Source organism: Plecotus auritus, assembly GCF_963455305.1.
Source record: "Plecotus auritus genome assembly, chromosome: 6".
NCBI classification, from domain to species: domain Eukaryota; kingdom Metazoa; phylum Chordata; class Mammalia; order Chiroptera; family Vespertilionidae; genus Plecotus; species Plecotus auritus.
In genome coordinates, this window is record NC_137773.1 from 84,785,061 (window position 1) to 84,811,370 (window position 26,310).

At 53.1% G+C, this 26,310-nt stretch overlaps 1 protein-coding gene across 1 annotated transcript; it reads left to right on the forward strand.

Moving 5' to 3' along the window:
• The first annotated feature begins 1,664 nt into the window (after window positions 1-1,664).
• PIAS4 (protein inhibitor of activated STAT 4) lies at window positions 1,665-26,123 on the forward strand. The gene is made up of 11 exons (XM_080674868.1): window positions 1,665-1,840; window positions 8,266-8,692; window positions 16,233-16,317; window positions 17,082-17,123; window positions 17,483-17,573; window positions 17,684-17,812; window positions 17,928-18,033; window positions 20,893-20,966; window positions 21,057-21,217; window positions 24,690-24,820; window positions 25,667-26,123. Exons 1-11 carry the CDS (start codon window positions 1,814-1,816, stop codon window positions 25,933-25,935), a joined length of 1,542 nt encoding a protein of 513 aa, XP_080530994.1. The 5' UTR covers window positions 1,665-1,813; the 3' UTR covers window positions 25,936-26,123.
• Window positions 26,124-26,310: the final 187 nt, after the last annotated feature.

The following is a 26,310-nucleotide window of genomic DNA, read 5'->3' on the forward strand; positions in this document are numbered from 1 at the left end:
GTTGGCCTGCGGACTGAAGGGTCCTGGTCAAGAGCATGTACCTTGGTTGCGGACACATACCCAGTAGGAAGTGTGCAGGAGGCAGCTGATCGATGTTTCTCTCTCATCGATGTTTCTAACTCTCTATTCCTCTCCCTTTCTCTCTGTAAACAATTAATAAAATATATTTTTTTAAAAAGGGGCTCAATAGAACAAAAAACTGACCTCTTATAGCAAGAAGGAATTCTGCCAGCAGATGGCCTTCTGATTTGAACTGCAACTTCAGTTGTTCCCTGGGTTTACATATTCAGGTGCATACTATATATATATATATATATGTCATGGATTTCAGAGAGGACAGGAGAGGGAGAGATAGAAACATCAATTTTGAGAGAGAATCATTGATTGGCTGCCTTCTGCACGCCCCCTACTGGGGATCAAGCCCCTCAACCAGGGCATGTGCCCTGACCAGGAATCAAACTGTGACCTCCTGATTCATAGGTTGATACTCAAGCACTGGCTGGACAGGTGCATATCTTTTTATGCACCTGTTCAAGGTGACCTTGGTAAGTCACTTAACCACTCAAGATCTCAGTTTTCTCATATGTAAATTGGAACCAATAATAGTATCTATTATTGGGATTGGCGGGTGTGAAGGTGAAATAACGTAAGTGCTTAAAACAGGGCTTGATGCCGAAACCGGTTTGGCTCAGTGGATAGAGCGTCAGCCTGCGGACTGAAAGGTCCCAGGTTCGATTCCGGTCAAGGGCACTTACCTCGGTTGTGGGCACATCCCCAGTGGGAGGTGTGCAGGAGGCAGCTGATCGATGTTTCTCTCTCATCTATGTTTCTAACTCTCTATCCCTCTCCCTTCCTCTCTGTAAAAAATCAATAAAATATATTTAAAAAAAAAAAAAACAGGGCTTGACACTTAGTATTAGGTAGTATTATTAACATCATCATTATTGTTATTTCCTTCGAAAGTGGAATTGGTGGGTTAAAGGTTGACATCCTTTTCCCAAAAGACAGTCAACCCAGCCATTTTTTACACCGGCGCCTTTAAATAGTCTGTTTCTCTTTCTCAGAGAAAAACTAATCACCTGGAACATGTAGAAAGTTTGAACTCTGCTGCCTGTGGGCAATGGGGAGCCACAGAGAGCTCTAGAGCAGGGCTAGGTTCCCCTTACTGCAGATTCCAAAGGATTACTGTGGATGGAGAGGCGGAACTAGGGGCCGGGGGTGTCGCCCTCAGGGGTAAGGGATGCAGGCGCTCCGGGGAATTGGGGAATTGGTCCCGCATTTCTCCACCTGGGGTGCAGAGCCCGCTCCCTCTTGGCCTGGCCAGGACCCGGATGTGCAACGTGCGGGGCTAGCGGCTGCCAAAGCTGCACTGCACTCACTGGCGGCCGCTGCGCTAGGATAACCTTCTCCTCCCCGACGCCGCCTGCCGGGCGTCGGAGAACGCAATGGGCCGCGCTACACCTGGCTGCACTGCGATAGCCGCCCCGCTCCCGCCTTTCCTCCCAGAAGAGACCCAGCACGCGGCCCCACCAGTGCTGGGCTCATACCCCTTTAAGAAGCCAGACGGGGCCAGGGTGGGCGTGGTAGCCGGGAGCGAAAGGGGGCGACATCCCGCCGCCCAGATTGGCCAGAGGCCCAGGCGGCGGCCCCGCGCCTGCGCAGTGCGCAACGGAGGGCGCCGTAGAGGCGGGGGGTGCAAAAAGACGGGCGAGCGGGTGCTAATTGGCTGCGGTGGCGGCCCCGCCCGCTAGTGGCGGGCGGTCACGTGACGCGACGCTGGGGGCTCCCGGCGCGGGGGACGCTGGTGGCCAAGATGGCGGCGGAGCTGGTGGAGGCCAAAGTGAGTGAGCGGCGGCGACGCCGGCCCGGGCGGGCGGCCGAGGGGGCAAGGGCCAGGCGGCGGTCCGAGGTCTGCGACTTCCGCATGGGGCCCCACGGTGCGGACCGCCTGAAGCTCGGCGCCCAGCCCCCTCGTTCGCCCCCTGGCCCTGGGGCTCCGGTTGCGGGCGGGGGGCGGGGAGGCCGGAGGCGGGGGGCGGGGCCCCCAAACCTCACCCTCGTCTTCGCGCGGGGAATCGGCTCTGGGCTTGAGGCAGGGTTCTCCCCACTTCAGCCTGATCGCTTAGGGTCCACGTCTCTTTAAACTCGGGTACCTGGTCGCGCCTCCCAGCTTGAGGCACAGTCCCCGCGTACTGCATAAGGGGCTGGGCTGCTCGTCCGCTCCTCGCCCCGAGCCGGGGTCCGTGCTCTTTGGCCTGGGGGAGTGTCTTCGCCCTCCCGCCCCTCAGGGCACGGAGGGCCGGCATCTGAGTCTCAGCTTCCCAGTCCAACCGGGCAGGCTGCGGTTGGTGACTGTCTGCCCAGAAGGGTCCCTGACCCTTCTACCACCGCTCCCACCCTCCGGGGTGAGGACTCAGGAACCTCAACTGCCCTCAAACACAGGCTGTCTTCTTGGGGTCTGTGCCCCAGGGTGGAGTTTGGGGCCCCTATTGGGCTCTCCAGTGGATCCCAGAGCCCCGCCCCCTCTTGATGCCCTCCCTCTCACCCCCAAGTGGACGCGGTGTTCATTGAGCTTGTTCTGCCCCCTGGGATGGAGTACTGATCCCTGAACTTGGTTCAGAGCCTTCCTAACTACTCTCTCTCCGTTTTGGGTACCGGGCACTCTCTTCTTCCTCCATCTTTCCCCTTAGGACAGCATCTGTGAGGCTTTGGACTCTGCGCCTGGGGTCTCTAAACCTCACACACGAAGTATCATACCCTAATCTTGGATGCTTCCCTATATTCTACTCCCCAATGAGTCTACTCAGATCATACCACTCTCCCCACACAGTCCCCAGAACCACTGCTTTAGATCCCTTTATGCACCCAGCTCTGGTTTCTGAACTCCCCTCTTATTTCTGCTGGTCTGTTGTCCTTGGAGGTCCTTGTTGGTTTCAGGATAGGCCTCTTTCTGTAGGCTAGCTCCCAGGTGCCTCTCCCCATACTCGAGTTTGGGGTCCAGATTCCACATCCCATAGATACCATCCCCTTTCCCAGCTTGGGACCCCTTTGAATCCTCTTAGGACTAAACTGGGATATACCTTTCCCAGGTGCCTCTCCGAGGACAGGCTCCAGAACCCTTGCCTCAACTAGATTATGATTCTCCCCTTCTTCCCTGAGAAGTTAAGGAACATGATACCAGGGAAGTTCTTCACTGGACAGAAGCACTGCCTCTTGCCCCCTTCTGGTCTCCCCTCCCCGACACCTTAACTGTAAATGTTTTCTCTCACTCATCCCTCTCCGTACATCTCCCTTCACTTCCCCCTGGGATCTGAAATGCAGCCCTCTAGGTTCTGTGATTATAGGGTATTACCCTCCCTTCACCCCACCAGAGCACCCTACTCCCTTCCCTCATACCTACACCACACACACTTCTGCACTTCTCTAGGGTTTGGAGAAATTGAAACTTGTTCTAGAGAAGTAGAGAGGTCTGAACTCTGCAAGCCCAAGGTGGCAGCCTGCAGGCCTGATGTCCCTGGAGCCCTGAAATTTAATCTCCTCAAGGGGCCATTAGTGTGACTCTGGACCCCCACCCTCCCAGACAGAGGGTAGGGTCTGAAGTCTTTTTTATTCTATCCAGAGCCTTGAAATATGATCCAATGAACTCTATTTGACCCTCCGGTGGCTGGGGCCCCCCCAACCCAGTTAAATTAAGTGGACCCTTTTTTCAAATTCTCTAAAACACTAGCCTCTGTTCAGGGGGGCTTGAGACTGTAGTACCACTTACTCTATCCTAGGGAGCTTTCTTTCCCCTTCAGTCTCTTGTGGTCATTGTGAAGTGCCTTCCATGTAATTGAAATGTCCTCCCTTTTAGGCGCTTTCCTAACCACTCAAGAGCTGGAGATTTTGTCTTTTGGGGTGCAAAGTAGGCTGGTTCAAGGGAATACTGGACATCTGAGACTTTACCCAAGGCCCCTGATAGGTACTGGGGAGGAGGAGTCGGCCTGTGAACTCTCTGGGATACCTTGTAGCAGTTTGTACCCATCTCCTATTTCCTGGTGAAAGGGGCTTTAACTTTCTTCCCATGCTCAATAAGCTGGAAAGGGGTTAAGTTAAGCTCAGTTACTCTATCTAGGCCAGTGGTCGGCAAACTCATTAGTCAACAGAGCCAAATATCAACAGTACAACGATTGAAATTTCTTTTGAGAGCCGAAAACAGACTTCTGCGCATGGGCCACAAAGTTTCATTCGCACTCTACGTGCGCGCCTGCACATGGTATTTTGTGGAAGAGCCACACTCAAGGGGCTAAAGAGCCACATGTGGCTCGCGAGCCGGTTTGCCGACCACTGATCTAGGCTGATGTTTCTCTACACAGTTAGCTGCAACTCTGGAAGCCCTTGTGGCCTGGTGCTGTTTATAAACACAGATCTGAGGGGCAGGATGAAGCCTCAGCAGGAGGTGATCTGGCAAGCCCTTGGGGCTTCCTTCTGAATGCTTGTGCCCCTCTCCCAACCCTCCCTCCCACCCCCACCACCCTAGTGTCAAGGGCAGGCTCCTCCCTGGTGGCAGCTGCTTAGAAATCAGAGTGACAGCTTGAGGGGTGTGTCCCCGGATGCTGGTGCAGGAGCTCCAGATGTCTTAACCTGGTGGTAGAGGGTATGCCTTGGGGCGGGGAGGGGGTCTCCCAGGGGTAGGATGGCATCAGGAGATGTGTTGTGGTTGGATTCAAAGGCCAAGCCCACCTGCCTGTGGCTCCATGGGAGGCCATCAGCTTGCACATGGCAGCGCCTCTCCCCTCACTGGCCTTGGACCTCTTCCAGAAGAAACAAATCTGTGAGCCTTTTTTCCCTGATCAAGGTAGGAAGTCAGGCTGAGAGAGGTGAAGCCTCTGTTTCAAAGCATTCTGGACTCTCTGAGGACCAGCAGACTGCTTAGGTATTTAGGTAGGGGGTGTGCTGTTGAGTGAAGGTACTTCCAGGCCCCCAGGCAGCTGGGTGTGAGTGGAAGGTCCAAATGCCAGTCCTGTCATTGCCACACAGGGAGGCATTGGGCCAACCCCTTCCCTCTGGGAGCCTCAGTTTTCTCACCTATATAGTGTTCAAAGCCCTTGTGAGATGAGTGACTGAGAACTCCCCTGTGGTAGTTGGCACATAATAGATACTCCACGGCTATAGTGCAGGAGTAGGAAGAAGACCCTGCCGCAGAAAAAGGTTCCCCCTTGAGGTTTTGCAGGCAGGACTGGACAGCCCCCTCTGCTATCAGCGTGAGCCTGGTGTTGTACCAATTGAAGGAATCTTAGCTCTTGTGCTAACAAATGAAGAGCCCAAAGTGCAGAGAAGCCTGATGGCAGACCTAAGGTTGTCTGGGAACCTAGCGCAGAATCTGATTTTGAACCCAGGGCTCCTGAGTCAGACTCCATGTCTCACCCTTAAATAGCCAAGAAACGGGAAACATCAGTGTCTCCTGGCATTGAAGCTGCTACGTAAACCCTGGCAGGGTTCCCACCCACCTCCAACAACACTTTCTCAGGTTTAGTTTAAGTGATTTATTGGTTTCTTTTTTTTTTTTTTTTAATATATTTTATTGATTTTTTACAGAGAGGAAGGGAGAGGGACAGAGAGTTAGAAACATTGATGAGAGAGAAACATTGATCAGCTGCCTCCTGCACACTCCCTACCGGGTATGTGCCCGCAACCAAGGTACATGCCCTTGATTGGACTCAAACCCGGGACCCTTGAGTCCACAGGCCGACGCTCTAGCCACTGAGCCAAACCAGTTAGGGCGATTTATTGGTTTCTTTGGGTGCTATCCTGCCCCATGCTCGCCAGCTTTCCATATCCACTCTTGTCACTTGTACTGTGTTGTTTTTTTCCCGTTCCCCCTGGAAGTGTCTTTTTCCCACCACATTTCATTCAGGCCAGCTTCAGGGCTCAGCATGGGTGATCTGAAACTCTGCTGGCCCATCTTTTTGGTACACTTTGCTTATGAAGCTATTGGGGAACTCTCATTCCCCTTGGTGTCCCAGTCTCACAGAGGGAATGTACCTCCAGCTAACCCCAAAGAAAACATTGAGATCAACTGAGCTCTTGTGTTTGGCTTGATTTAGTTGGAGGGACCCTACTAGACCTCATCACTTTGCCACAGTTCAGTTAACAGCCTGGATTCCCAGAGCCTTCTTCTCAGACCCATGGTTCTTTTTTTAAATCCTTACCCCAGGATATTTTTCCATTCATTTTTTTTTTTTAATATATTTTATTGATATTTTACAGAGAGGAAGGGAGAGGGATAGAGAGCTAGAAACATCGATGAGAGAGAAACATCAATCAGCTGCCTCCTGCACACCTCCCACTGGGGATGTGCCCGCAACCAAGGTACATGCCCTTGACCGGAATCGAACCCGGGACCCTTCAGTCCGCAGGCCGACGCTCTATCCACTGAGCCAAACCGGTTTCGGCTCCATTCATTTTTAGAGAGAGTGGAAGAGAGAGGGAAAGACAGAGAAACATAAATGTGAGAGAAACACGGTGATTGGTTGCCTCCTGCATACACCCTGACCAGGGCACGGGCGAGGGAGGAGCCTGCAACCGAGTTATGTGCCCTTGACCAGAATTGAACCTGGGACCCTTTGGTCCACAGGCTGACATTCTATCCACTGAGCCAAACCGGCTAGGGCTTGGTTCTTAATCAGGGCTGATCCTGCCCCCAGGGGATATTGGAAGATGTCTGAGGGACGTTTGTGATTATCATGACTGGGATTTGGAGGTGCTCCTAGCATCAAGTGGGTGGGGGCAGGGATGCTGCTTAACACCCCACAATGTCCAGGACAGCCCCTACAGAGGACAATCCAGCTCACTTGTCTACATTGCCCAGATGGAGAAAGCCTACTGGAATGATCAGCTAAAGTGCTCAGCTGTAGGTCAATGCTGGGGACAGTGTAGTAGAGATGAACAACTCCTGGCATCAGAGTTGGGCCTCGGTTTGAATGTTGGCTGTAACATGGAGCTCACACCAACCTGGGGGGTGTTTTAAGAGTCAAAGTTAAGTATATAAGACATGTCCAGCTCAGTTCCTGGCAAGTGATTAGTATTAAGTTGTGGCTATCATCCTCTCCAGTGGTTCTCAACCTTTCTAATGCCGTGACCCTTTAATACAGTTCCTCATGTTGTGGTGACCCCCAACCATAAAATTATTTTCGTTGCTACTTCATAACTGTAATTTTGCTACTGTTATGAATCGTAATGTAAATATCTGTGTTTTCCGGTGGTCTTAGCCCGCTAGCAGGGTCGCCTAAAACCACCGGAAAACACAGATATTTACATTACGATTCATAACAGTAGCAAAATTACAGTTATGAAGTAGCAACGAAAATAATTTTATGGTTGGGGGTCACCACAACATGAGGAACTGTATTAAAGGGTCACGGCATTAGAAAGGTTGAGAACCACTGCTCTAGACCAGTGGTCGGCAAACTCATTAGTCAACAGAGCCAAATATCAACAGTACAACGATTGAAATTTCTTTTGAGAGCCAAATTTTTTAAACTTCAACTTCTTCTAACGCCACTTCTTCAAAATAGACTCGCCCAGGCCATGGTATTTTGTGGAAGAGCCACACTCAAGGGGCCAAAGAGCCGCAGTTTGCTGACCATGGCTCTAGACCAAAGGGAAAACATGTCTGTGGCTGACATTGGTTGCACATTCATTCTGCTTTGCATGAGTTACCTCATCAGGTCCTTCCCACATCCCAATGAAGTGGATCCTGCCATCCTCCCCAATGAAGAGACAGGGTCAGAAAGGCCATCAGTGTGCTCTGTTTTGGGAGTGGCTGAGGCTGTTTATGGGAAAAACAGGATTCCCAGTTCCTGCCCTGGGGATGCTTTTAGGCCTGAAGATGTGAAAAGAGAACCTAAAATAGAAGGCGGGGGTGGGGGCAATCAGAAGAGCTTTTGCTCTGTTGGCAATGCTGAGGAATGAAGGAGGAGGAGGAGGAGGGCAGCAGGGCTGAGCTGGGAGGGGGCATCATGTGCAAGGTGAGCTTCAGTGGAAGTGGAAGCAAGCCCAGGCCAAGTGGGATTGATACCAAAGCCTCCTCCTGGGCTCCCACTCGCACCAGCCAGAATGAAAGGGGAGGGAGCATGGGATCAGGTGGTAGCTGACAAGGGCTTCATTATGTTATCCCCCCCACTCGGCTCAGGCAGTTCAGGGAAGCCCCTATGCCCCATTGGTGGCCCCTGACTCTGGCAGCCTTTCCCTCTGAGCATATGTGTCTGTGGTTGCTCTTCCCAGAACATGGTGATGAGTTTTCGAGTCTCCGATCTTCAAATGCTCCTGGGTTTCGTCGGCCGGAGTAAGAGTGGACTTAAGCACGAACTTGTCACCCGGGCCCTCCAGCTGGTCCAGTTTGACTGTAGCCCTGAGCTGTTCAAGAAGATCAAGGAGCTCTACGAGACGCGCTACGCCAAGAAGAGCTCAGAACCCATCTCCCAACCCCACCGGCCCCTGGATCCCTTGACCATGCACTCGACCTATGAACGGGCCAGCACTGTGCCCAGGACTCCACTCACAGGCCCCAACATTGACTACCCTGTGCTCTATGGGAAGTACTTAAATGGACTCGGACGGTTGCCTGCCAAGACTCTCAAGCCGGAAGTGCGCCTGGTGAAACTGCCCTTCTTCAACATGCTAGATGAATTGCTGAAGCCCACTGAACTGGGTGAGTCCATGTCCTCTGGGGGTCCTGCCTTCCAAGTTCTGGTGCCTGTGGCCATGGAATATTTTCTGAGAAGCAGCAAAGTCGGGGCGGCAGAAGTCTTGTGGGTCTTTAGATTAGTAACCTAGTGCCATCTAACAATATTTCCCAAATACCAGCAGCTTAAAACAATTGAGAGTCCCAGTTTCCAAGGGTTAGAACTCTGGAACGGTCTATCTGGGTGGTTCTGACTCAGAGTCCCTCATAAGATCGAAGTCAAGGTGTTGGCCAGAGCTAGGGGTGGTTGTCAGCCTGGTGTCAGCCTCAGCTGCTCTCTGAGATCAGGCTGGGGAAGGCTGACCAGCCTCAGCTTCCTGTGCCTGCAGGGCTCCAAGTGGAATGTCCTGGGCCTCTTGTTAACACTCAGATTTTCTGAGTGTTCTCAGAGACCCCGCCTATTATCTCTTACATATCAAACCGCCCCCCCCCTCCATTTATTCATTCACTCACTCACACAGTGTATACTAGCTGAGTGGGAGCCCCTACATGTGCGCGCGCGCACACACACATCCCCCGTTGAACCCCCACATCTTAGCTCGGCCCCTGCTACATGCCAGGCATAGGCCCTGGTCCTGAGTTGGTCCCTGGGTGCTGTGGCAGAGGTCACAGTCCCTTCATTGGCTACTTGGCTCACTCCCTTTCATCCTGCTGACCCAGCATCCTCTCTTGCTCAGCCAGGGGCCCCTCTTTGCATGCAGACTTCAGCTTCAGTCCTGTGTCAGCCTGCCCCCTCTGTCCTGCCTTAGGTGTGGGGGTGCAGCTGCCTTTCTCTTCTTACTTACAGACCTTGGGCTTTGTGAATTTGAGCCGGAGGGGCTGTGGTTCTAGGTGAGGCTGCAGGAGGTAGAGGAAGGGGTTCTGGTGGTTTCGGCCTTGGAGTCTGAGGCCGTCCTCTGCTTTCTCTCTGACATGAGATGTTTCTCACCAGCCCCCAGGTGGGGAGCAGGTTGGCCCGACAGCACCTGTCACAGGGTTGATGTGGCAGTGCTGGAGTCCTCCAGGAAGACTTCCCCTTTCTCTGCTCCCTCAACCTCTCTAGATACTGGAACCCATCCCTACCACGCCACTGGTTTCTCTGCGAGGTTTTGGGGTCCTCAGGACTGGCTGGCTAGCTAATCCTGAAGGTTGAGCTGACATTTTCAGATTCCAGAATCATTTTCGAAATGGGGAGGCTGGGTTTTTACCGGGAAGCTCAGGGCAAGCCTGGCGCTGGGTGAGGAATGAAGTTGGAGGTGACTTTGAACTTGGGGCGGCTGGCAGGCTCTCATCCCCTGCCTGGACCATGGGCTTCCTTCCTGTACTGCAAGCCTGCAGCCGCTCCCACCCCATAGTGCATTGCTTTACTCTGTGCCCCCAGGGACCCTGGTCACCTGATCTCCGGGAGAGTCTGCTCCCCTGACTACACCAGGAATTATTCTGCTGGTGGCTCAGAACAAAGAGGCTGACCCCGCCCTGCCTCTGCTCCCACCCACTCGCCTGCCCCTGTCCCAGGGTGTACCCCTTCACTGGGAGTCCCCCCCTTTTTTAAAAAAAAATAAAAATAAAACACTTGAGGGCTGCCTGGGTTCCTAGGGAGAGGCCTCACTGAGCACAGGCCCTAACCCTGTAGCAGTCTGGTCCCCTCTATTCCCAGACCAGCAGTTGTCCGCCCACCTTACACCCTGGGTACCTCCCCATGTGAATTCTGGCACATTGGCCTTGCCCAAGAGCTACTTTAGGAGGCTGTGCTCGGCCAGCTTCCCTTTACCCCTTGCATGACCTGTCAACCATAACAAGGCTGGCTTCTAGATGGAACCCATACTGGAACAGTAGACATAAATCACACAGGGTGTGTTCGGGGTTGGGAGAGGGGAAGAATAGAGCCACAGACTCAGAACTGAAGGACCTTAGGACACAGATGATATCCTCTGGTTGGGCAGGACCTGGCCCAAGGTCACACAGCATTGCTAGGAAGGGGCTCCAGGACTGTGTTCTCAGCCCTCATGTGAATTCTCATCCTTCTCCACACCATCAGTGCTTGCACCCCTGCAGGGAAGCAACTGTTCTGAACCACATAAAGGTTCTGGATCCCAGGCCTCCTCTTTGCACTAAGGGCCCATCTGTCTTTCCCTTCCCAGCCGGGATAGGCCAGTAGTAAGGCGCTCCCAGGGCAGGGGCACTTGCTTCTAAATTGCGACAGAGTTCAAAGGGGTCAGGAATATGATCCTGGGTCATGCTACTTTAGCTTGGGGCTCACTGGGTACCTTACAGCCTGAGGGTTCCCCTAGCCCAGCCACTTAGGGTTTCAGCCAGAATCTGACAAGGAAGGCCCAGATCTCCCTATCAGGATTGGTTGGGGGGAGGGAGGCCATTATGAGACTTGCGGGCGGAAGGAAGGAAACAAAACCTGGCACAGTGCTGCTCTGAGAGGCTCCCAGCATCCTGTGGCCAGCTCCTCACAGTGTGGGACATTCAGCCTGCCCCCACTGCCACCCCGTGTCCTGATAACTCCAGATGCCCCCACTTCTCCACATGCCCCCTAGAGGTGGTCAGCACCCAGGTGGTTGAGAGCTGTTGGTCTGGTGCCTGCCCCATCGTTCATTCAGCCTGAGCCCTTTGGCTGGCATTGCCTAAGCAATAAGAAGGTGATGGGGTCCCTGGCCTGGCACATTTTGCCAGGAAGTTGCACTAGAGGTGATTATAAACAGTGCCGGGTTAGGAATGGCCTGATTGTGGAATACATGGTCTATCAGTACCAGGAGCCCCTTACTATGCATTTGTGGGGAGGTGACATTCCTATCCAGACCTGAGGGGTGTGTAGCATAAACTGGACAAAAGAGGGAGTGGGAAAGTGTGTTCCAGCCAGAGGCCCAGTGGTGAGAGAGAGCTTGTCAATGAAGGCCATTGTGATCAGAGCATGGTGTGGCATAGGAGGAAGAAGGGAGAACAGAGGCCAAAAAAACATGAGATGGGTGGGCCAAGGGGAAGCGTGGGGATTGTCCCAATGGCTTTGGAGTTGCTGAAGTTCCCATGAGCTTTTCCAGGTCTTGTTTTCTTGAGTTCTTTCTGAGGCAGGTATGATCTCTGAGGTGCAGTGGCCTGCCTGCCGTCCCATAGCCAGTGTGGTACATACTTAGCCCCATTCCGTGATGTGGGAGCCTAGACAGTCCTATGGCATCCCAGGTCCCAGGCTGCCAGCAGACAGGCTTGTGAGATGGAAGATCAGTCCCATCAATGGACTTCTTCAAATCTCCTTTTCTTTTCATTTAAACTTGGTAAAATTACGTGTTTATGATAGAAAACATGGGGTAGTAGTAGAGAAACAAGCTGTGGCTGTGCTCCCTGGAGCATCCCTACTGGCCGTGTGGGCTTGCCGCCTTCTTTTCTCATGGTGCAATCCTATGAAGATGTGGCTGTACCCTGACTGTTGTTTTGTCATCCTCCTCCCACCCTCCCCCAGTATATTGTGAGCATCAGATCCTTAAATATTCTTTGCTGGTGCCGTTTTCGAGGCTGCCTGGCAGCCTGGGGTGGAGATGGATGTGTGGGCCCTCTTGGTTGGTCGGTATCTCGGATCTAGCCCAGGGACTGGTTCCCAGAATTCCCATTCCCTGGAAGACTCAGAGCAAGGGGTTCCCTCCCTCTAGTCCCTGGAAGGTGCAGAGGCATCTGGTTGTAAGCAGGGGCTGGGAAGGGCATATATCCACAGCTACCCAGTTTCTAGCAGTGTGGATGACAACTGAAGTACTTTTTGGTTCAGTTGGTGCCCATGATGATCCAAAGACACCTGGACATTGTGTTGATTCTTAAGAGGTAAAGATTTTGGAGAAAAATGGAGCAGGGAAGGAGGTGGGAGTGCCAGAATTGCAAGGGTGGTGGTGTAGGTTTGTTTTTTTTTATTAATCCTCAGCTGAGGATATTTTTTCCATTGATTTTTAGAGACAGTGAAAGGGAGGGAGGTGAGGAGAGAGAGAGAAAGAAAGACTTTGATGTGAGAGAGACACAATGATTGGTTGCCTCAGGCACACACCCCATCAGACCTGGGGATCGAACCTGCAACCCAGATATGTGCACTTGATCAGAAATTAAACCTGCAACCCTTTGGTGCATGGGCTGATGCTCTAACCACTGAGAACACCAGCCAGGACGGGTGGTACAGTATTTATATTTTTTAGTACAGGTTTGTTTTTTTAATATTTTATTGATTTTTTACAGAGAGGAGGAGAGAGGGATAGAGCTGCTTCCTGCACACCTCCTACTGGGGATGTGCCTACAGCCAAGGTGCATGCTCTTGACTGGAATCGAACCTGGGACCTTTCAGTCTGCAGGCCGACACTCTATCCACCGAGCCAAACCAGTTAGGGCTTGGTACAGTTTTTAAATAAAGGTGCTTGGGGAAGGCTTTCTTCCCAGTGCATTTTCACAATTTTTTTTTTAAATATATATTTTATTGATATTTTACAGAGAGGAAGGGAGAGGGATAGAGAGCTAGAAACATCGATGAGAGAGAAACATCGATCAGCTGCCTCCTGCACACCTCCTATTGGGGATGTGCCCGCAACCAAGGCACATGCCCTTGACCGGAATCGAACCCGGGACCCCTCAGTCCGCAGGCTGACGCTCTATCCACTGAGCCAAACCAGTTTTGGCTTTTTTTTTTTTTTTTTTTTTTTTTAATATATAGCATTTTCACAAATTTAAAAGATACCAGGGAGGTGGAGATCATTGAGGGAGGAGTGATCTAGCTATAAGAGGGGGTGGTACATGCAAAGACCTCAAGGGAGGATGTATTTGACAGGTAGGGAGCATAGGAGAAAGCCAGGGTAGCTGCTGTGGAATTATGGCTACAGAGCTGGACAGATCATCCCCGAGGCCCCTATGCAGCAGACGGTGAGCCCTGGGAGCCTGGATACCAGCAAGTGGTATTTGTACTGATCAGAACAGGCAGTGGTGGTGGGGAGAGGAGAGCACTGAGTGCCAACAGGACTGGCTGAGGAATTGATGAGGGAGGGGATGTGACAAGAGTCATGGATGATGTCCACATCTCAGCCCTGAACAGCTAAAGGTGGAGCTGGTGAAGGCCTGGTTTTGGGGAATCCCCAGCCCCCTCCTGATGGTGGTGTAAAGTATGCCTTGTCCCAGCTGAGGTGGCAGCTCACCTCCCGCCAGCCACCTGGCTTCCTAGGGGAGCAGTCAGCCACCCCAGGCCAATGACACAGCAGAAAATTAGATTCAGAGTCCTCACAGCAGCCTCACCTAGAAATAGGAGCCATTCCAGGAAAGGGACCCTCGGTTCTGGTCCTTCCATCACCAACTTGCCCACCTTTCTTAAATAATGTTTTAGAGAGAGAGGAAGGGAGAGGGATAGAGAGATAGAAACATTGATTGGCTGCCTCCCACACGACCCCTACTGGGGATCGAGCCCGAAACCTGGGCATGTGCCTGGACAGGAATCAAACTAGAGACCTCTTGGCTCTTGGTTCCTGGGTTGACGTTAAACCTCTGAGCCACACTGGCCGGGCTTGCCCACCTTTCTTACACTGTTGCTGCTGGCAGAGCTCCCTAGCCAGTGAGTGTGTGGCTCCCAAGAAGCCTGCTGGGGTCCCTTTCCCTTTCTCCCTGCGGGGGGGGGGAGGGGGGAGGGGTCACTGTGAGGTGGGGTGGTATCTTCTCCCTGGGGGTCACTGTGAAGTGGGGTGGTATCTTTGACCTCCACCCAGTCTTGACAGCCCAGATAATGTGAAGCCTCCACAAATGCCCCTGGGCTCTTTGGGCAGGCCTGACTGAGGTGTCTGCAGGTGGCCTGCCAGTGTCCCCATAACCAATTAGGTGACCCTTCTCAGGACCCCAACAAGGACTCTGAAGGGACCAGCAGGGCCCTCAATAAACAAGCATGAATGGGCAGTAGTGTAGCAATTGCAACAGCCACCTCTATCCACCACACCAGCTATAGACTTGGCTGTGCACTCTGAGAGGTGGATCCTATGCATGGAGGGCGCCTAGACTTGGACCCGGATAGGGGTACGTGGCCCCTCACAGATCTGGAGTACAAACTCAGGCAGTCTGGCTTCTAAGCTGGAGTTGGTTTTAAGTTTGAATCACATTTGCTTAAATAGATTACCTGTTGTGGTTTGGAATTCGGAAGGTTCTAAGACAAGGGTTGGCCAATTAGGGTGGGGGCCAACCCCACTGGCTGCCTGTTTCCCTAAACCAGTTCTATTGGTTCACAGCCACACCCATGTGAACACTTACTGTCTCTGGCAGCTTCCATGGTACAAGGCAGAGTGAGGACATCAAGGCAGAGACCTTGTGGCTCAAAAAAGCCAAAAATATTTATACTCCAGCTCTTTATAGAACAGTCTGCCCACTCCTGTTCTAAAGGATTTGCAGTATAAATTTTAAAAGCTCCCTCCTACCTCCCCCAGTCCTCTGAGGCTGTGATTGTGGCCAGTTCTCACACCCCCTCCCCCCAGAGACATCTCTTGCACAAATAAGCCAATGTGCACTTGCACAGACCCCCTTCCTCCATTTGATTGCATAAGTAGCAGCATGATAAACACAGGGCTCTGCATCTGCTACTTTCAGGTGACCAAAACACCTTGGAGGTTACTCCTTTTTTTTTTTTTTTTTTAAATATATTTTATTGATATTTCACAGAGAGGAAGGGAGAGGGATAGAGAGTTAGAAACATCGATGAGAGAGAAACATCGATCAGCTGCCTCCTGCACACCTCCCACTGGGGATGTGCCCGCAACCAAGGTACATGCCCTTGACCGGAATCGAACCCGGGACCCCTCAGTCCGCAGGCCGACGCTCCATCCACTGAGCCAAACCGGTTTCGGCGGAGGTTACTCCTTATTAGAACACAAAGAGCATCTTGATCATTGTTACCTGTTTTCCCAGTTGTATAGTATTCCTTTGTATGAGACCTCCTGTAGCATGTCTTAACCAGACCCCGTTGGCTGGCAATCAGGTGGTTAACAGTTTTCTGCTGATAGAAACCATTCTGAGTAATGTATGACTGTGAGCGTTTCTCCTGTATGTGTGAGTGTGTCTGTGCTGATGGGCATGTGCTCACCGAATGTGCCAGAACAGCTGTTTGAGGTGGGGACAGCGTTGTTGGTGTCTTACAGACCTGAAGAGAGCAGCCTGGCTCAAGGGTACGTGGCCTGTCTGTGCTGCATCCTCCCACTAGCAGATCTCTGCTACTCTCCCCTGGAGTAGCAGTTAACAGTTTTCCTGAATAGACACCTGAACTCCACAGGGATGATAAGGCTACTGCTCTGAGAGTGACCCTTGGTGGGGGGCATGGGGTGGGTGAGTGGTAAATATTCCCTGGACCATAGGCTGAGATTTGGCCCCAAGAAAGAGAAGGTTCCCTCTCACCCTCATCCCTGCCTAGTAGGATTGTCTCCCATTTCCTGCTTCCCAGCCTGAAGAAGGCCAAGCAATAGAAATGACCGTGATCATGGTTGGCACCCTTGCCGGGGACCACACATGACCCTGATCCCATGTTTGTGTTTAGTTCCACAGAATAACGAGAAGCTTCAAGAGAGCCCATGCATCTTTGCATTGACGCCCAGACAGGTGGAGCTGATAAGGAACTCCAGGTGCTCTGGGCCCCACCCTCTGCTGACCTCCATGGCTAGATGGTGGGTGGGTGTGGTCTCAGGTGGCCTAGGAGAGCCTTCAGCCAGATCTTATGCAGAACCTGCATTTTCACCCCCATTCCAATCAGGGTCTGTGTGCACAATCAGCAGCCCTGAGGGGTGGGCCAGTGTCTCCCTTTAATAAGGTCTGTCCCCCTTAGCATTGTTGACATCAGGGTCAGGTCATTCTCTGAGGGAGGCCATCCTGGGCACTGTAGGGTGTAGAGCAGTATCCCTGGCCTCCACCCTCTCGGTGCCAGGAGCACCCCCAGTCATCGTGACCACAGTCCCAGACATAGCCAGTGTCCCCTGGGGCAGAGTTGCCCAGGTAAGGATACTGGGCTGTCCTCAGGTCTCCGACCCTGCTCTCTGAAACTCCATCTCCAGCTGAGACAGCAATCACCACTGGAGCAGCCGCTTGTTGGGGCACTCAGCACATGCTAGGCCCGCACCCACCAACCTACTTAATATCCACACCAGCCCCCCATTGTCCAGAGAGAGGAAGTCATTACCCCAAGTCACCAGTGAGTAAATGGCAGGAGAGAACATTCTAGGTGGTATCTATTGGTTTTCGATTCCAAGGGAGGTAGTGGGTTAGGCTGCCTGGCTTGCCCAGGAGAGGCCAGTGGTCACCCGGCTAAAGGGTTGGCATGGTGTACTAGGTGCACTCCCACCTCACTGACCCCTCCTTTCCTCTCCTTCCCTGTGGTTTCCTTGGGGCACAGAGAACTACAGCCTGGGGTCAAGGCCGTGCAGGTCGTCCTAAGGTAAGCCCAGGTGTGCCAGCTCCCCAAGGGAACCCTTGGCTATTTCCGCCTTGGTGGCTACAGCCCTGCCTTGTCCCACCCCAAGTGCATTGAAGCTAGGTCCCCCTTCCTCACGACAGCCCTTCTGAGGCTTCCAGCTAGAGGTGGGGCCTGTTCCTCCCGTCTTCCTAATGGCTGCCCTTGGCTGTGGACAAACCACTGTCCATCCCCTACTCAGGCCAGACGGGCCCTGAGATCCCCTTGTGTAGCCCAGCATTGTGATCTACCCATCAGGCCAGACGCAGCCCGGTCTGTCATCCTTGCCTCTCCCAAGGGCCCTTCCCCTGCCCTCAGCCCCATGGTACCCACTGTCATTGCAGAATCTGTTACTCAGACACCAGCAGCCCTCAGGAGGACCAGTACCCACCCAACATTGCTGTGAAGGTCAACCACAGCTACTGCTCAGTCCCGGTGAGCAGGGTCCATGGGCAGCCCCCGATCTGTTGTTGGGATGGCGAGCATGGAGGGGAAGGGCAGGGACACAGACCATCTACAGTGGCTGAGCCTCCATCTGTTCCCAGGGCTACTACCCCTCGAATAAGCCTGGAGTGGAGCCCAAAAGGCCCTGCCGCCCCATCAACCTCACTCACCTCATGTACCTGTCCTCGGCCACCAACCGCATCACCGTCACCTGGGGAAACTATGGCAAGGTGAGTGGGGTGGGTGCTGCCCACTTGCCCCATCAGCCCTGCCACCCCTGTCCCACCTCTGCTCATCCTGCCTGGCTCCACCCAGCCCTAACACCCTTCCCCTCTCTATCCTCAGAGTTACTCGGTGGCCTTATATTTGGTGCGGCAACTGACCTCCTCAGAGCTGCTGCAGAGGTTGAAAACCATCGGGGTCAAGCATCCGGAGCTGTGCAAGGCACTGGGTGAGCACTGCAGTGCCTTCCCCTAGGTGACTGAGTGTGGTTTTGGCTCTATTACTGCTTACCCTCCCTTTGCTGGACGTGAGGAGCTTGTTGTCTACAGGGGGTGCCCCCATCAGGAACCTGGACCTTCCAGGGTCCATTCAACACCCTGGGGGTCAGGGAACTCGTGAGGTCTCTAGAGGATGCTGGACTGTCAGTGCAGAGGCCCGAGGCAAGGACAGGCGAGGTGTACTCACAGACTCGAGTAAGCCAGGGCGTCTGGGTGCGCTGAGCATGTGGGGCTTGTATGGAGCCTTGCAGGGGCGTGGAGGAGAGGAAGACCTCAGGTGATGGGGTCTGGCCTGATGGCTGCAGTGCAGGGAATGAGGTGGGTGGGGCCAGGAGCACGGAGAGGGGAAGTAGAGGCTGGATTCATGGTTGAAGGTGCATAGGGGATGACCCATGTCAGATTAGAAATGGTAAGACTGTTTTTGGTTTTTTTCTTTGTACTTTTAACAATCAAAAAATGTATGTGTGTTTGGGTCACAGCATTTAAAAAACAAACAAAACATGCCATCAAAAGTCATAGACAAAACCTAGAACTGGTTCTGTCTCTTCCTGTGTCCCTGCACCTAGGGCTGCCCTGCCCACAGCTGTGCTCAGGAATTCCTCCACTTGGAAGCTGTGTGGTCAAATCACTGGCTCTTTTTGATCTCTGAGATGACTTCTGATGCCATCTGACCAGTGGGGTCACTGAGGTGCAGAGTGGCGGAGTTAAGGCCCTATGACCCCGGGGCTTCAATCTATGTACCCCACCCTGCTACCTCCCCCTTCCCTCAGAGGGCCCTTTCTTCAACCCCCAGTCCCACCTGCCTCTCTCCCTGTGGAGACAGTGGCCAATTTGACCAGAGTGCCTGTTGGTCAGGGGTAGGGTTCACCATGGGGACTGGCCAGGGCTCATCCAGGCACCAGCAGCCCACAGGATTGAGGGTGGGGCAAATAGAGGCCTGGCTTGACTCCTCAGTGAGGAGTCAGGGCCTTGTAGAATTGTGGGCTGGAGGAGTATATGTGACAGTCTGGACCCCTGGTAGGATGGACTGTTAGGTTTTTGCTGAAGGAAGCCCCGACTTCATTTCCACAGCCAGCCCCAAGGTAGGCATCATCACCAGTGGAACTTCTCGTGACAACTGGGAAGTCCTGTTTTTTGTCTCACTTGAACCCTTCCTGATGCACATGCCTTCTCTCTGTCGGGAAAAGTGAGGCCTTGCTTCAAAACCCAGTGCAGCCCTGCTGGGTAGCTCAGTTTAACTAAAGTTAGAGTGTCCCAATATGCCAAGGTTTAAGTTCAATCTCTGGTCAGGGCACATACAAAAAGCTATCGATGAATGCATAAAAAAATGGGACAACAAATCTGTTTTTTTCTTTCTTTCTGTCTCTCTCTCCCTCTCCCCTCTTCCTTCTTTTCCTCTACTTCTCTCTCTTCCCCACCTCTCTAAAATCAATTAAAAAAGGGGGGGGGGTGGTCATGGTGATGGAAAAATAATAAAATATTTTCTTTTTTTTTTTTAATCAGTGATACTGCATCGATTCTTAGCTTCCCAGGGTCATTTCGATGAGCCAAGGCCTCTGGGGCCACCATTAGTACTTGTTAGGCAGAGACGGGAACCATGGGATGGAAATTTATACTGAGGTGTGATTGGCTGTGAGAGGGAAAAGGAGGCTTCCTGGAGACTGCAGCCTGCTGGGCGCAGTTCTGGCTTCAAGTAGGGTGGCATCCACTCTGCAAGACCCAGAGTTCGTTTGCCCTGAGACATCTGGGCATGAAGTTTAACTTTCTGGCTTTGAAAGCAGAACATGCAGCCCTGGCTGGTTTGGCTCAGTGGATAGAGCATCGGACTACGGACTGAAGGGTCCCAGGTTCAATTCCAGTCAGGGGCACATGCCCGGGTTGTGGGCTCGATCCCCAGTTGGGGCGTGCAGGAGGCAGCCAATTAATGATTCTCTCTCATCATTGATGTTTCTCTCTCTCCATCTCCCTTCCTCTCTGAAATCAATAAAAATATATTAAAAAAAAAAAAAGGAAAGAAAGCAGAACGTGCAGGAAAAGGGAAGGAGGGAGACTGGTCCCAGGGCTGCACTAGGTGCTTTTCCTTCCAGTCTTTTTTCCAGCACACAGTCGAGAAGGAGGGCTTTGGGTGCTGCTATGAGCATGTTTCCACGTTGTGTCTGACTTTTTGGTGCCGTCGCCATCTTTTCCTGTATTAGAGAAGTAACATTTGATTGTGCAAGGGAAGCTGTGCTGGTAGGTTTGCTCCTACCCTTGCAGGGCCCATGGTGAGAACTCCTGGACTGGGACTTCAGTGCTCCCTAGTGGGCACTGTCTTGAAGCAGGGGCCCTGCCTCCCCACCAAGGCTTCAGGGATGGTTTTCTTTTTTATTTATTTATTTTTAAATATTTTTATTGATTTTTTACAGAGAGGAAGGGAGACGGGTAGAGAGTTAGAAACAACGATGAGAGAGAAACATCCATCAGCTGCCTCCTGCACACCTCCCACTGGGGGTGTGCCCGCAACCAAGGTACATGCCCTTGACCGGAATCGAACCTGGGACTTTTCAGTCCGCAGACCGACACTCTATCCACTGAGCCAAACCGGTTAGGGCTCAGGGATGGTTTTCATCAGAATTAACAAGGCACAGCAGGTAGCTCTTTTGATAGCTGTGTGTTGCCTGGATCTTTCTAGAAAAGTCCTGTTGGTTTGCCTCATGGTGCACCCAAGTTGTCAGAAATAACTGTGGCTGCTGCCCAACTTGCCTCCTGGCCTGGCCCTGCGGGCACCTCTGCCCCTTCCCCACTAACACTGGCTGCCCCCTTCTCCACAGTCAAAGAGAAGCTTCGCCTGGACCCTGACAGTGAGATCGCCACAACCGGCGTGCGGGTCTCCCTCATCTGCCCAGTGAGTCAATATGGTGGTCCCCCTCCCTCACCTGTGCATTATGTGGAGGCTGCCTGGTGGCCTGCTCACACTCCCTTTCTCTCCCCGCAGCTGGTGAAGATGCGGCTGTCCGTGCCCTGCCGGGCAGAGACCTGTGCTCACCTGCAGTGCTTCGACGCTGTCTTCTACCTCCAGATGAACGAGAAGAAGCCTACCTGGATGTGTCCGGTGTGCGACAAACCAGCCCCCTACGACCAGCTTATCATAGATGGGTGAGTCGCTAAGGCACAGGGGGACTGCACTGCCTGCTGGGCTGCACCTCACCTCTCAAGGGTCTCTGGGAAGTGAGCAGCAGAGCCATGCAACTTGAAGGCCTCTGTGCCTTTTGGCACCTTTGGAAGTCCCAGGTTACAAACAGAGGCAGGATTTATCTGTGCAGGCAACAGTAGTGTAGCTTAGGGTTCAGAGGTGTGGCTTTGGACCCAGGAAGTCCACTATTCCCTGGATGACCTTGTGTTCTTGGAAGCTGTTTTTCTGCACATAACACGGGGACCTGAGAAACCCTTACCTCCAGTCTGATGCACAAAGTTGCTTCCTGAAGTTTGTTCAGTACAACCTTAGTCATGCCCTCCATAGAAAGGTGAAAAGGACACACATCGCCACCAAATTCTGGTCACATTCTCCTTGTCCCCTTCCTACATGATGCTGGTGCATGGCCAGACTGTCACTCAGCTTAAGCAGGCCGTCCCCACACCGCTTGGGGACAAGGGGCAAAAGGCTGTTCTCCCCAAAAGGGAAACTTTGCTTAGGTCTTGGGTTTCCAGAAACCGAGCCCAGCACCTGACTGAGCAGCTCCTGCCAGGCACTGGCCACACCCACCTCTGTCCCCGAAGTCTGATGGGGGCAAGGAGAGGTGGCAGCCTAAATAGAAGTTGGTACTCAGCTCTGGACCTGCCAGCCATTGAAAGCTGAGACTCGAAGCTTGGGGTGTGTACACAGTAGGGTTGGGAATGACCTATAGGGGCTGGGTCCGAATTTGTCCCCCCATTCAAGCTCTAATCTCGGGTACCATGTTCAGGGTCTTGCCAAGCCCTCCCTTCCAACTGTCCCAGGAGGTGGACCTTAATTGTCCCCACCTTTCAGATGGGGAGACTGATACTCAGGAGGATAGTCACCTGCCCTGGGACCCTCCAGCTCTTAGGTAGCCAGGCCAGGTTCAGCCAACTCTGAGCCTGGATCCCCTCCCCAGAGGGGCTGAACTACAGCCCTCTGTGCTATCCAACCTCATGGTGGAATGAGGAGGCCCCTGGGGCTGGACATGAGGTCTGGGTCTGAATGGCAGCTCTGTTCCCAGCCTGGCAGCTGTGCAGCCCAGCACCCGCCTTCCCTCCCCCTAACAGGCCTAGAGTGGGTCACTCAGGCTCGGGTGGTGGCAGCTCTGGCAGGGCTGGGGACAGTGGCTCTGCCCCACACAGACCACGATCCCAGCAAGCCCATGGGGCCTCACGTAGCCCAGGAAGCTTGCTGGAGGAAGGGTTTTTGGTTTATGTATGTACTAGAGGCCCGGTGCACGAATTTGTGCACAGGTGGGGTCCCTCGGGGTGGCCTGCGGGGATCGAGCCGAAACCCACAGTCCAACGCCACCTGCAGCTCCTACCTGCCGCTCCCACTCATCCTGGCCCCATTGTGCCTGCCTCGCGCCCAATCAGTTCCGATCCAGAGGGGCTTGTGCTGCTGCCACCGCAGTGCTTACCAGCCATGAGCCCTGTGTGAGGTACCCTCCTGAGAGGAGTGGCCTGTGGGATCGGGCCGAAACCAGCTGACATCCTCCGAGGGGTCCCAGATTGTGAGAGGACACAGGCCAGGCCAAGGGACCCCCCAGTACACAATCGGGGCCCGGGAGGGACCGTGGGAGGGCTCCAGGGCATGTCCAGCCCATCTCACTCAGTCCCGATCAGCCGGACCCCAGCAGCAAACTAACCTACTGGTTGGAGCATCTACCCCAGTGGTTCTCAACCTTTCTAATGCCGTGACCCTTTAATACGGTTCCTCATGTTGTGGTGACCCCCAACCATAAAATTATTTTCGTTGCTACTTCATAACTGTAATTTTGCTACTGTTATGAATCGTAATGTAAATATCTGTGTTTTCCGGTGGTCTTAGGTGACCCTGCTACTGGTTCAGGTCGCCTAAGACCACCGGAAAACACAGATATTTACATTACGATTCATAACAGTAGCAAAATTACAGTTATGAAGTAGCAACGAAAATAATTTTATGGTTGGGGGTCACCACATGAGGAACCGTATTAAAGGGTCGCGGCATTAGAAAGGTTGAGAACCACTGGTCTACCCCCTGGTGGTCAATGCACGTCATAGCAAGCGGTTTGAACGGCCTTAGCATATCAATAGCATATTACGCTTTGGTTGGTTGAACAGTCGACCAGTCACCGGATGACCAGACACTTAGCATATTAGGCTTTTATTATATAGGATTCTTTGAGGTTCTGCCATCTGTTCCTCTCTAGCCCTAAGCTGGGTGATCCAGGTGTCCCCAAAAGTACTCTGTCCCAGACCCTATCTTCAGGGAACTCCCACCTGAGCTGTGGGGACAGGGAGAACTGAGCCAGATCCAGATACTGTTGCTTATGCTCTGCCTAGAGGAGGAAGAGGAACTGTAGAGTGGGGCTTTGGAGGGTGAGTAGGATTTTTCCAGGTAGAGAAGTGCATTGCTGGAAGAGCTTTGTTCACACAAGGGTGACCCTGGGGGTGGGCCTATGAGTGTGGCGATGGAGGGGAGGCCAGAGGGTAAGGGTGGGAAGGACCCCATTAGCTCCAGAGTGTGTCCTGGAGCAGGACAGCCTCCCTCCTGTGTGACTGTGACCTAGGTGGTCAAATTCACTTGGAGGCAGGTGCGACTTTGACACTGAACAAATGCTGGGGGCCATGGTGACCCATTGCCACAGCAGCATGTGTTTTCTATGCACCAGGCCTGGCCTGGGCATTAGCTGTTCCTCAGGTCCCCCCAGCTGCTGGAAGTGGTGGGGGAGACAGGCCAGGAAGTATCAGAGAACAGGGACTGGACTAGAACCCAAGCCTGCTGCCACCTGGTCTTGTGGCCTCAGGGAGCTTACTCCTTCTCCCCAGGTCTTAGGTCCTCCATTTTAAAATGGGCCTGGCTGGCAGTACCTTAGCAGCCAGTCCCCAGGGTCAGAGCACACCTCACTGGTTCTGGTTTGCCACGGGTGTGCTCTGGGAGACACTTGTCTGTATGGGACTGACAGACTCTCCAGGGGCCTTTGAGCAGCACATAGCTGCCCTCCGAGCCTCAGTTTTCCTTATCTGTAAAAATGGGGGCAGCACAAAATTGGGATGCCAGGGCGAGGGCCACTCAGTTAGGGGACTGGGTAGGCAGGACCCTCCTTTGGCCAGCCTCCCGGGCCCCATGCTCTTAAGGCGTTGGAGGGAGTGCCTGCACTGTGCCATGAGTGGGTGACTGCAAGCCTTCAAAGCAACGTGGCAGACCCTCCAAGAGGGCCTAGCTTGTGCAGACCCCATGCAGGGGAGAGACTGGCCCCCTCTCCCTCCAGGACCTCAGATCACTGGGGCCTGGCTGGTGCTTTCATGAAACTTCTTTTGCAAAGAAGAAAGTGGCTTAGCAAGCATCCCACCAGAGTCCAGGGGAGCAGGGTGTGGCTCAGCTGGCCTAAGAATCAGCTCTCCTGTACCTCCCCTCCGTGCCCAGGCTCCTCTCCAAGATCCTGAGTGAGTGTGAGGATGCCGATGAAATTGAATACCTGGTAGATGGCTCATGGTGTCCGATCCGTGCCGAGAAGGAGCGCAGCTGCAGCCCCCAGTGCCCCATCCTCGTACTCGGTGAGTCCCTGGCCCGGCCCCCAACTGCCCCTTCGTTTGCCCCAATACCTATTCTGGGGGTTTGGCGGTTTCTGAGTTTGACTTGTGTCCTGCTGTGTGACATCTAATAGACACCCCAAATGAAAAAAGACAAAACCAAAAAGGAAAAACAAAACAAAACAGGAGCCCTGGTTAGATAGTTCAGTTGGTTAGAGTGTCATCCCGATATGCCGTGGTTGTGGGTTCGATCTCCAGTTAGGATACATACAAGAATCAACCAATGGCCCTAGCTAGTTTGGCTCAGTGGATATAGCGTCGGCCTGCGGACTGAAGGGTCCCGGGTTCGATTTCGGTCAAGGGCACATGCCTGGGTTGCGGGCTCCATCCCCAGTAGGGGGCGTGCAGGAGGCAGCCAATTGATTTCTCTCATCATTGATGTTTCTATCTATCTCTCCCTCTCTCTTCCTCTCTGAAATCAATAAAAATATATTAAAAAAGAATCAACCAATGAATGCATAAAAATAAGTGAAACAACAAATTGATGTTTCTTTCTCTCTCTCCCTTTCTCTCAAATCAATACATAAAATACTTTTAAAAAATGAAAAGGAAAAATAAAACAGCCACCCCTGTGGAGTGGATCCCATCCCCTCAGAGTGGAACAGACCAGGGCTCAGAACTCTGCACTGCAGGGAGCACACAGTTATTTAGCACCTGCCATGTGCCGGGTCCTGTACAGGGTGCTCCCCAACGTCAGGAGGCCTCTACGCGAGGCAGAAATGGCATCCCAGGATTGCCCCTGCCCCTTGCCACCTCGTTTCCTCATTCAGTGGGTCAGCAGTCCTGAGCATCTGTCCCTGTCACCCTCAGGCACCTCAGACACCAATGGGCTCCTTTCCAGCCCCAACGTCAACGGTGGCGGTAGCAGCATGCTTGGGGGCTCTGGAGGCGGGGGCGGCACAATGGGCAGCATTGAGAATGGGAAGCTGGGAGCTGACGTGGTGGACCTCACGCTGGACAGTTCCTCGTCCTCAGAGGAAGAGGAGGAGGAAGAGGAAGATGAGGAGGACGAGGATGAGGATGGCCCCCGGCCCAAGCGCCGCTGCCCCTTCCAGAAGGGCCTGGTGTCGGCCTGCTGACCGATCGTCACCACCAACTGGTCGGACACTCAAATTTTACTGGTGCTCACCACGCAGAGGGGTGCAGGCGGGCCTTGGGGTGCAGAGGGAGGAGTGATTTTTTTTCTTTTTATTGTTGTTCATATGGTTTTCCACCCCTTTCCCTGGATCCTGGCACCTGTACCTCTGGACTCTCCTATTGGAGGATTAAAAAAAAAAGTAAAATTACAAAAAAAAGTACAAAAGAGAAAAATGAAACAAAAAACAAACTCTTAAAAACAAGACGAGCCACCCACACAGCTGTTTCCCCAGCAGGAGTCAGAACCCAGAAGAGGGGTGGGCAGGACACTACATCCTCCCAGATGCCCCACCTCTTCCGATGACCATTCCAGCTGG